The sequence below is a fragment of the Chamaea fasciata genome, unplaced genomic scaffold, assembly GCF_029207755.1.
Source record: "Chamaea fasciata isolate MVZ Bird 193981 ecotype frontalis unplaced genomic scaffold, bChaFas1.0.hap1 SCAF_11, whole genome shotgun sequence".
NCBI lineage: Eukaryota > Metazoa > Chordata > Aves > Passeriformes > Sylviidae > Chamaea > Chamaea fasciata.
Genome location: NW_027094096.1, coordinates 21,886,043 through 21,898,116, shown reverse-complemented (window position 1 = coordinate 21,898,116; position 12,074 = coordinate 21,886,043). Strand labels below are relative to the sequence as shown.

At 46.1% G+C, this 12,074-nt stretch overlaps 1 protein-coding gene across 1 annotated transcript in view; it reads right to left on the bottom strand.

The window, feature by feature from the left end:
• The window catches only part of RSRC1 (arginine and serine rich coiled-coil 1), a 98,209-nt gene that overhangs the window by 63,294 nt on the left and 22,841 nt on the right, over positions 1 to 12,074 (bottom strand). Inside the window, exon 4 of the mRNA XM_066193656.1 lies at positions 10,471 to 10,635. Coding sequence (XP_066049753.1) covers positions 10,471 to 10,635 — 165 coding nt within the window. The remainder of the gene's footprint in view (positions 1 to 10,470; positions 10,636 to 12,074) is intronic.

The window sequence follows — 12,074 nt, the reverse complement described above, 5'->3', positions numbered from 1 at the left end:
GGAAAAACATTTCAACCAAGGGGTAAAATTTGCAAACTCTGCTTCACCTCTGGGATTCAAGGTGGGCTTTTCCTTGTAAACCTGTGATGAGAGAAACTGCACAAACCAATGGTAAAAACAGCAGTAAACTCTCCAGTCTTTGTACATACAACACAGCCTGGCATGTGGTGCTTGGTGTGCTACAAAAGGGCCAAAAATAATTTTAAAAAATTAATAAATTGGTCTTTTTAAATATTTTTTCCCACAGTATGTCTGGCACATCATAAGAAAAGGAGGAAGACTGGAGTCAGCGCATTCTGAAGCATCTCCTGCACTTGCAGGACGCCACAGACCTGACTGGGGAATGACAAAAAGCCAAGTGCTGAGAAATATTTGAGAAACTCTAACAGCCCGGCACCAGATAAATTATTTTTTTTAAATGAAAACGTAGCCCCCAAAGTCAGCGCCGGGGGAATTCGCCATCCCTTGGATGTGGAATTGATCTGAACGCAATCACTTCATTCTTTTCAGCACCGTTTGACTTTGAACTAAACACCAATTAATGCACAAACAAGATCTGTTAACTCCAACGCCGATTTTCTCCATAAGAGACGTGACGCAAATCCACCGGCCCTCACCCAACGGGCTCCGAGCAATCTCGACCATCACCCCACTGAGCTCCACTTCATTTGCCAGTGGTCACTTAAAACCCCTTAATTCTCACGATAAAAACCTCCCTCAGCCCCTCGGTTTTAAAGCCCTGAAATTAGCAAACAAGACATCACATAATGTATGCTCCAAAGCTGGGACCTTCCAGTGCTTCAGCTGCGACGCTGCCATTGAGCCACGGCCAACGGAAGCTCATTTGAATAATCAATATGACAACCTTATTTTTCTAATGCAAACAGGATTGCTACAGTAAGGTGTCTCACTGCCACATCACAGTCATGGCCTCTTTTAACCCCTAATTAGATTTAGGCGATTATCCCTGCTCTTCCTTACAAGTGTACAGCCCGGATAAGGGATGACAAAAGCTATCTGCCACTTCCTCAGCCTTTGCAGGCTGCAGGTTAGGCAGGGAGATATACAGGGGGGGAAGATCAGCAGACAATTGTTATTCATATCATCTCCAGTTTGGAGATAGTCACAGTTTGCCATCCAGGCTGAGGGGGGAAAATAGCCCAGAGCATTAGGTAAAAATGCAAAACGCTTAAGAACATCGGGGGTTACACAGATGGAAATTCAAGGTGATGTTGGGGAATTATGTTTAATTCAAATTGGTTATCACAAAGGGAACTATGGAGGGGTGGGTTTGTGCCTCACGCAGGAAACCTTGCCTTTTTTCAAGGGATTTCTGTGCATTGTCTGCTGGGGTGTGGAACGTTTTGGATGGCTGTTTCTACCAAAAATTTGAAAAAAAAAAAAGAAGAATAAATCAAACTTCGAAACAGCAATCCCCAAAAGAATTACATTGCTCAACAAAGTCCGAGCAGACAGAGAAGATCTATTACAGAAATGTAATCACATTTCATTTACAAGAACTCTTATCTCAAGCACTTAAACATAACATTTAAACAGTTTTCCATTTTATTGTGCTCAGTATTGGAGCTAATAAGATAGAAAAGTATAATCACGTTAGCAACATTTCTATTGCATTACATAAACACAGCACGAGAGATTAAAGGCAGAGCAGGGGGAAGGCAGCCTGGAAAACTGAGCCCTGGCTTTCTGCTGGCAGCCAGGAGCATCACTGGGATATTCCTGGGTGAAAACTGCCACGCTGCAATTGGATCCTGAGCTCCCAAAATGGCCATTCCCAGACTGACTGGAAAAGGGATTTCACCACAAATTCTCTGCTCTGGAGCAGAAGAGAAGTTCTGGTTCTTACTGGAAGGATGAGTTATCCAAGACAAGTCAAAATTTTTAGAATTGCTAAAAAAACCCTGTTTGGACAGAGCTTAGGAAAGCACTGAAAGGAAATAAATTGTAAAAATATTGCATAAGTTGTGATTAACTCCCTTACCAGCAATGCTCAGAGCAGCTCCAAGGCAACCCCTGCACTGGGGTTTTATTTCCCATGGAGCAATCAGTGCAGCTCTTCCCAGATTTCTGCTCCATCCACGGCACTGGGAGGGAGCAGGAGCTCCTTTGGTGCCACCTCCCTGCCCCAGCAGGGCCATCCCCAGGGCAGGGATGGGAATTTTCCCTGGGAGACTCCACAGCCTCTCTGGTCCAGCTGGAATCTCCTGGGATCTGGCCCCGGGGCAGAGCCTGGGCCCTGCCCCAAAATCTGCTCCAAAACTTGGAGAAGGAAGAGAACCAACCAACCATGGAGAGGAGAAGGATCCAGGGAGAGCTCAGAGCCTCTTCCAGAGCCTAAAGGGGCTCCAGAAGAGCTGCAGAGGGACTGGGGACAAGAGACGGAGGGACAGGACACAGGGAATGGCTTCACATGGAGAGAGGGCAGGGCTGGATGGGAGATTGGGAACGAATTCCTGGGATGGAATTCCCAGAGCAGCTGTGGCTGCCCCTGGACCCCTGGAAATGCCCAAGGTCAGGGTGGACATTGGAGCAAATAAATTTTCCAAAATCTAGGAAACTTTGTCAGAAGAAAATTCCTCCCCCATAACAATGTGAGAAGCACAACTCAAAAATGAGGCAGTTCCACGAGTCAGAAGATATTACAGTGCAGAGTGAAATTTTCAAAAACTCCATCTAAAACCCACAACATATAAAATTTTGAGCCTATAACATCAAGACCTAATTATCTACTATCAATTTACTGAGTTATTGTAGCCTGAATGTTAAAAAAAACCCAGCAGAATTATTAAAATTACCTTTAAAGCTGATGGAAAGAGTTTCCAACAAGCTCTGGGGCCTAAAGCTCGTTTTGTTTTTATTAACTAAATTAATTGATGGACTTCAATCTTCTGTCCTCCTCAATAAAAAACACACTGTGACCCTTTGAATCAGATTAAGTGGCCCTCACTCCATATAAAGCCTTTCCTTCTCTTCCATCTTCATGCTCCTGACTCACAGGGGACCTGTAAATTAACTCCCACTGCAAAACATTATCCAAAACTTCACCCAGGTTTTTTTTTTTTTTTTGTTTGTTTGTTTTTTTTTAACACTGTTTAGTGTGGTCAGGAAATAAAGGCAGAGGAAAGAAAAAGGGAAAAAGGAGATGGCAGAGGCAGGCACAAGAAGCCGCCTCCCTCTTGCTCCTGAATTCCCCATTCCTGTGCTGAACACTCTCCCAGAAATCCATTGTCTGCATTTCCCTAAGATTTTTCAAAGGGCAGGCAATGCCCACCTGACAATAATCAATGGAAAAGCCCCTTTTGCCTCTTGGACACAGCATGATCCCACTCAGCAGCCTCAAAAGGTTCTGGTCTGAGCAGCCAAGGCAGCCCCTTCCCGATCAATTCCTTAATCCATTTGGAGAGAATGGACTGATCCTGCTGCTTCCATTGCAGCCCAGGAAAAAAATCATTCCCAACATAATTCACCATTAAATGGGCCTTGTATTACAAGAACTTCAGCTGCTGGGAGCAGCTGAGGAAAGAGGCAGGACCCAGGAGAAGCCAAAGATGTTCCCTCTGGGTCTCCCCAGTCCTACCCTGGAAACCATTTCCCAGCCTTGTTTTTCGTGAATATTTGAATATGTTGGCTTTTACACTGCAAATAATGTAAAAAACCATGGCTGGAGTGGAAGTCATTCCCAGACTTCTCCCCCAGAACAAGTGCAATGCATTGGGTTGCCATAACCTATGGAAAAAAAGGGAATAAACCCAACAGGAGGCTGAATTATCATCACAGGGACCCCTCTGCTCCATGGGCTGATGCTTCTGCTGGGGAACTGAGGGTGTTTCATTCCAACAAGGGATCAGGGGATTCTCAATGAACAGAGAAGGACACGAAGGTCAAGAGCATCTGGAAATGTTATGGGAACCAGACTCAGGAGTTCTCAGAACAGAGAATATGGGTTGAATCCATGGGAAGATCCAAAAGCCTTCCCCTCTTCAACGGAAAATGACTCCAGGGAAAGGGTGTGGAAGCAGAACGGTGTAAGCACAGATCATCGGGAGGGTTTTACCCCTGCTGAGCAGGAACATCCTGCCCTGCACACAACCAGGAGGTGCCAAGGATGAAACCAGAGCCTGGAAGTAAATCATGGAATGACAGAGATTTGGGTTGGGAGAAACCTTAAAGAACATCCAGTGCCACCCCTGCCATGGGCAGGGACACCTCTCACTGTCCCAGGTTGCTCCAAATCTCCAGCCTGGCCCTGGACACTGCCAGGGATCCAGGGCCTCCCCACCCTCCCAGCCAGGAATTCCTCCCCAATTTCCAGTTTACATCCCTCTCCTCTTAATTCAAAACTATTCCCTCGTGTCTCCGATCGACAACTTCGATTCCTTTTCATTTCAGTTTGTCACATTATTTTATAATCCCAAACAACAGAAAGGTCCAAAATTAGAGCAGGATTAGAAATGTCTCCTCCAAACAAAGATGCTCCTTGCCTTTCTAATCAAAGCCACGGATGGTTTATAATCTCCATGGCAGGTAAGCTCATTCCAGAAAAAGCATTCCCAATCCAAAACCACGAGGTGAATTTAATATTTTAAAGTGACTTTCAACTTCTCTTTCCCACAGCCCCATCTTTCAGCTGGGCTGTTTGTGACCTGCCCCTCCTCTGCCTGCTCCGAGGGAGCAGTTTTTGCTGGTTTGGGGCTGGGCTTTCCCTAAATCCTTGCTGGGGACCGGTGGTTGCAGTTGGATGCAGGAGCAGGGTGCAGGGTGAGATGATTACTGTATCTCTGCTGTTCAGTATCTGCAGGGTGTCTCAGTGCCACTCCAACTCCTTAAACCCAGTAAAGAGATTACAGCTCACACTAACTGGATTTGCACAGCTCGGGAGCATTCAGTTTGGATTCCTCCTGCCCAGATTAAGGGAGGCCATTAAAACAATAGTCAGCTGCTCTCCCCGGCACAAGGTGTCCCAGGGAAAAAAAAAAAACCCAAAAAACCATTAAAAAACCCAACCAAAACTCCATGTTTACATTCAGAACGTGTGTGTGTTTGGACATGTGGGCAAACAAAACCCTCCTGCAGCAGGAATACTCCACCTTCAAGGAATGATTCCTCTAAAAAGCCAGGATAATGCAAATTATATAGTTATAAAGGGACAATCATGGTGGCTGGCAGTTTAAAGGAGCGGAGAGTTTGGAAAATTTTAAACAGCTTAAAAAGAATGTGTGTCTTTGAAGATACTGCCTTTTAAATGCATTCCAAAACCTATTTCTGGGAACAGGGAGAAATATAATTCCCTCAACATAGTCCATGAATTTAGCAGGGAAGCTCATTTTTTGACAGCCATCACTAACTGACAGTCTGAACTACAGAATTCGAACACAAAACTTCCATTTTTTGTCCTCAGCACAAAAAGTGCTTAATGAATGAAAATGAAATGGTTACTCTGAACTAAAATCTATTTATTTTCCGGAGCCAGTGGCTCCCCAGCACCTCCTGCACAGTTTTGCTCCACAGTTTACACACGTGTCCCGTCCACGCTGCCTTTTCCAGCTGTCTGGGAGTGAAAGGAAAAGAAATCATCCCATATGCTGCTCCCTATTAAATAAATGGCCAGCCTTTTGAGTCCTAAAAAGGGGATTTTTAGCAAACAAAAAGAAAAACAAGGCCAACACAGCTCAGACAACAATAGCAACAAATCTCGGTCAAAGGCAAGTGACCCTGGAGCTGCTCTGGGCATATGGAGGTCTCAGTCCTTTTCAGGGAAAACCCTTCCTGTGCTTCCCATTAGCCTTTGGCTGATTTCCTGGGAGGAAACTGTCCTGGTTTGGCCTCTCAGTTGCTTCCTTCTGCCTTCCTTCCTTCCTCCCAGCAGAGCTCTGAGGCTCCTCCTCCATCACCCCAAACACACCCAGGTGTTCCCTGGGCACTCTCAGGATCCTTCCCCTGAGCATGGCATGAGAATCAACCCAGCTCAGCTCCTTTTCCATCAGCATCCTGGCAGGCAAAGGGTTAAATCTCTCTGCACCGAGGTCACCCAGCACTGCCACCAGGTGAATTCTCCTCCTCCATCACCCCAAACACACCCAGGTGTTCCCTGGGCACTCTCAGGATCCTTCCCCTTCACCAGGTGAATTCTTCATCACCTACTTCAGTCACCTCAGGTTTGGATTCTGCCTGCAGGCTGGAGGCACAAAGGAAGGCAAAAGGAGTAAGAATAAATAAATTAATGAAGCAATTAAAGAGGCATTCTGGTTTTACTGTGGGTGACTCCTTGCCGTGACAACACATCCTAAAGTTCCTGGAAAACCCACTCTGAGACCAAGCAAGTGCCTGGAAGTCATTGGAATATCCCAGGTTGGACAAAGGGGCTCAACTTGTCATTAAATCTTGGAAGCTGTTCTTCAAGAAGCCACCAAAAGAAATCACTGGAACCAAGAAGTCGTACCAAGCATCTTAAAACTTTACTACAAGCACTTCTCGGCAGCATGACTGCAAAGTCCTTGTAAATTAGCCCAGACACAGAAAATAAACCTGCCTGGATTAAGGAGAGGCTTTTCCCCTCGGACAAAAGAACAAAGGTAATTCTCCTCTGAGCATTCAAACTGCTTTCCACCACAGGATGGAGTCGTTTGGTTTCAGCATTCAAAAGGCAGCTGCTAATTTCAAACAGATTTTAAAGAAGTTCTCCAGTTTTTCCAGGAAGGTCCACGTTTAAGATGGATTTTTGGCCACATTCACAATTCCCACCAGCCCATTTCTACCGCAGGAAAGGCTCTGCCATGATTTTCCTGGAAACAAACATCTCTAGGATGCTTTTAACTCAACAACAAGAGTATGATCAAGGTTGAACCACGGCATGCAAGGCTCCAGCCCAGTGGCAATCCTTATTTATTATATTTGAGATCAAAACTTTCAAAATGAATACATTTTCCTTTTGGACTCCTGAGCTACACAATGTACTTGATATTTTCCTCATAAGCCTCTTGGAAATAAACCCCAAAGAGAATTCAAATAAGCAAAAAGAACTCCTCAATTCAAGACCTGAGCAGCACGAATTAAACAAGCGTCGCAACGCCCTGAACATCAATTTGTATTCGCACATTTCTGCTCCCTGAGAAATGGATTTTTGTCAGGTGAGATTTTGAGGAAAAGGCCTTTAGAGAGACAAAATCAGCCTTCCCAAGCCTTCAGTTCCTGGTGTGACACACACACCCCAAGCGTGGCAGAGGAATCTTCCCTCCCAATCAAACATTCCCCCTCCACCGCTGGTGAAAGGCAGCGAGATCTCTCCTCACAAGCCTCGTCTTCGCCGATAAATTTTGCATGAAAACGTGTCAGCCCAGCCCAGAGTTTCCTGCTGGCAGGCTGGGAGGGTGATAAATGTTTAATGCAAACAACACACCCAGCTCCATGTCAGACAACAGCTCCCACACGGCCCCCTTTGATCCCAACACAGCTCCCGAGGACGTCTGGGGGTGCTCTGCACCACACAACTCCATCACCTATATGCAAATCAGGGCCAATTACCATCAGTGACTTCCTACTGCACAGGGTGGGAAGAAGGAAGGGAAAAAATAACCGTGGGCCAAGCTCCAGGAGAGCCTGACTCAGAAAAGTCCAATATTCCCACCTTGAGACCCTGAAGGGTCCAACATTCCCACCCCAAGACCCTGAAGGGTCCAACATTCCCACCCCAAGACCCTGAAGGGTCCAACATTCCCACCCCAAGACCCTGAAGGGTCCAACATTCCCACCCCAAGACCCTGAAGGGTCCAACATTCCCACCTCGCTCCTGATGTTTTCTGCCAACAGCAAAATTCTCATCAACAGCCACCAACCACTCATGTCCCATCCGTGGGGCACTGGACATGGATCCAACTCCAAGGGATTTGGGGAAATGCCACTGGAAAAAGGCCCCTAGACAGGGGGACCTCAGGGAAAGTTCAAACACCTAAAGCATGGAATTGAAAGGAAAAATGGAGATGGTGTTTGAACAACCAACTCCTCAGCTCTGCAATATTGACAGGACACAGGGAATGGCTTCCCACTGCCAGGGGGCAGGGTCAGATGGGATTTTGGGAAGGAACTGTCCCAGAGAAGCTGTGGCTGTCCCTGGATCCCTGGAAGTGTCCAAGGCCAGCTGGAGCAATGCATGGAAGGTGTCCCTGCTCGTGGCAGGAGTTGGAATGAGATGGGATTTAAGGTTTTTCCAACCCAAACCATTCCAGGATTCTGGGATCTGTCCAAGTATTTATCTGTGAAACCATTAATGCCCAAATTTATTAACAACCTTATTAAGGATCAGCAATTAAAGCAGTGGTCAGCTTTGATTAATTGTTCACTTCTTTTCTCTTAACAACTGAGGAGCTGCTCTTAATTTATTCCATTAAAAATTGTCAAAATCATTTGGAGAAGCAATCCAAAATTCCACTAGGACACAAGCAACGATGAGACCCCATAAATCTAGGAAAAGTTCTTTGAAACTAACAAGCTTTTAGCAGCTTTCCCCTCCCCAATTTAACGATGAACAAGGAGCCTTATGAAAAAAAAAACACATCTCAGAACAACAGAATTTGCATGTTTTGAGGCTGATCAAGACTTGAAACATCAAAATTCAACAGCACACCCAAGCAGGTCAACGAAGACATGTATGCAGGTTGTTTTAAAACAAGCAGATTTCAAAAAGCATAAATAAAAGATGAATGTAATGCTTTGATTAGTAAAAAAAAAAAAAAAAAGTGGGAAAACATTGTAGTAGTGCAAAACCCCTCAGTTTTTCCAGACTTGGACAGCTGAAGACCTCCTGCATGTAGATGCTGCTGGTCTGAACGTGGGATTTGGGAGTGGAGGGAACTCCATGGAGCTGCCTGGAGCTCCCAGCCAAGATTTCCATCCATAATGGCTGGACAAGTGGAACATCCCTGAAAACATTTCAGGATATAAGAGGAGAAGAGTTGAGCTGTTTCACAGTCCACCTCATGAACAGCTGGTGCTTCTCCAACAGTCCAGAAACTCAGTGCTCATCATCAGAGAATCACTCTCCAGAAATGGGGAATGCCAAAGGACAATGCCCAGAACGCTGCTTTTTTAAAATAACTTTTGTTTTTTTCTTTTGAAATTTCTCTTGAGCTGTTTACTGTGACAAGATCTCCCTTGAAAGAATCAAAAGCTTCCCCCCCAAAAAAAACAAACCCCAAGCACAGACCTTTTCCCTTCACATCTACAAACACCCAAGTCACAGGACAGAAAATCATCATTAGGGTTTACAGGAGCCACAATCAAATTTGCTGCTTAATTAGTGAAAAAAAAATACATTTTGATTGTGTGCTTTAGAGGAGCAGTAAAGCCCCAAATATACAACATCTCTCAGATAAGCTGCAGTGCTGCCAAGCTGAAATACCTCCTTTTATGCAAAGCTAAACTATAAAGTCAAGCAGCACCTGAGAATTTATGTCCCATCTTCCCACAATCTGGCTCCAGGCTGATCCTCATTACTGCTCCAAAGCAGCTATTTTGAATAAATACATTCCAAACAGCCATGAATTTCAACTGGGAACCAGACCTGGTCCTTGAGGTGCCTTTGAGGAAGGATCTGCTCCAAATATTGAGGTCACAGGATTGTTTCCACTACAGATTCCCTGATGCTGGAGGTTCTGGAAAGGCTCTGGAGAATAATGAGACTTTCAGTGCTGATCTAGAGTCTGGGTCTAGAAATTAATCTGCTTGGAGAGTCCAAACTGGATCCAACTTAACCAGGAATTTTGCTGCTGCCACAGGGAACAAAGGGAAAATTCCAGAAGCCAACAGGAGCCCACATGTGGGTGGAAGATGCTGCTCTAGAAATTCCCCAGGAGAGCTTCTCAGTGGGAATCCACCCAAGGGAAGGCCATGAAGTGAGACCTCAGGGTTTTCTTGTTTGGAAGGGGTCAGACAAACAGCCCAGGAAAGGCTGCACTGATGCACAAAGCAGAGGGAATTACATAAATCACATAAAATGTAGAAAAAAAATAACATTGCCTTTTCCTGAAATCTGCAATCAACAATCCAAGTTGTTCCGAGCAGAAATGGGACTGAGAGTAGGTTCGCAAAAATTCCCATTATTCACCCAGAACAAGGCTTGTGCTGAAATTGCATTTTTGAGTCGCAACCAAAGCCCAGGAGGAGCTTCTGCCACTGGGAGGAGGTGTAGGTGCACGTGTGAACAGTGAGTTGTCACCCACCTGGTTTTGCTCCAGCTCCATCATTTGATTGTTTTACAGGTCCACTTATTTGTCACCCTTAGAATAAGTTGTTGTGTTAAAGGATCTTCTTATTTTCAAAATAGCTTCATACGGAAATTTACAAACTACTTATTCGTTGCATTTAGAAAGAAACAAGTCGAGCTTTTTATTCCAGTCCTACAACGGAGCTGTCACCTGGTTTTGCTCCAGCTCCATCAGTAGCAGTTTCACTCACCCAGCCTTGGTGCCATGAGCCTCCTTGTCCTTCCCTTTGCCCTTGTCCTTGGCCTTGTCCTTGTCCCGGCCCTTGCGGCGCTCCCGGGACCCGCTGGGGGTTCTCCTGTGGCCGGACCTCTCGCTGCTGCGGCTGTAGGATCGCTGCCGCGCCCGGGACCGCGACCTGCACACACACAGTCACAGAACCATCAGGCTGGAAGAGCCCCTCAAGGTCAAGTCCAACCCAGCCCTACCAATGCAGCTGTAGGAACGCTGCTGGGCCTGGGATCAGGACCTGCACAGACACCAGAACCATCAGGTTGGAAGAGTGCTCCAAGATCATTGAGTCCAACCCAGCCCCAACACTGTGGCTGTAGGAACATTGCCACACCCGGGATCTGCATGAGCACCAAAACCACCAGGTTGGAAGACACCTCCAAGATCCCCAAGTCAAACCCAGCCCTAACACCGTGGCTATAGGATCGCTGCCGCGCCTGGGACTGCGACCTGCACAGACACCAGATCCACCAGGTTGGAAGAATCCTCCAAGATCATTGAGTCCAACCCAGCCCCAACACTGTGGCTGTAGGAACATTGCCACACCCGGGATCTGCATGAACACCACAATCCCAGAATCACCAGGTTGGAGGAGACCTCCAGGAACATTGAGTCCAACCTACCCCTAATAATGTGGCTGTAAGAACACTACTGGGTCTGGGATCAGGACCTGCACAGACACCACAACCCTTAGGTTGGAAGAGTCCTCCAAGATCCTCCAGTCCAACCCAGCCCTAAGACTGGCTGTAGGAACACTGCTGGGTCTGGGATCAGGATCTGCACAAACACCAGAATCACAAAACCACCAGGCTGGAAGAGACCTCCAAGATCATCAAGTCCAACCCAGCCCTAACACGGTGGCTGTAGGATCGCTGCCGTGCGCGGGACCTGCACAGACACCAGAACCACCAGGTTGGAAGAGTCCTTCAAGATCATTGAGTCCAACCCAGCCCTAGAGGCTACAACCCAAGGTGGATGATGGTCATGAGTTGTTCAGACAATTTTAAGTTGGGTCCATTTTACACATCAGGGGTTAATCCCCTAATTACAGCTCCAGGTGATGAAGTCATTGACCCCCAGTTTGCTCCCCCCAATTCACTTTTGTTTATATTTCTGGGGGCCTGAGACAGTGAGGTGTCCTTGAGCTTCAGGCCTAGACAGGAATTATTTTGTCTGAATAAAACAGGAGAACAGCAGCTGACACCAATGGAGTTTTAGAGTTACACACTAAAGCACTACAGGCTCTGAAAAAATATAAAAGCTCAATCCTGAGGCATCAGTTAGACAGGAAAAAATCACCCCAAAGCAACTGGGGAAGAGATTCTGATTAAAACAGTTTCAACCTTTCACAGGATCTACTGGATTATCTAAACAAGCAGAACAGGAGTCACCAAAACTCTGGTGAGAAGCAGCTGGGCAGTGAAGGAAGGCAACTCCCCCACTAGAGAAAGAAAGGGCTGGCAAAAAGGATCCCCCAAAGTGTAAAAAACCAAATTTTACACTAATTTAACTAACAAAAGACCACCAATTCCTCTGCCTTCCTCTGCAGAGATATCTAGGTAACCT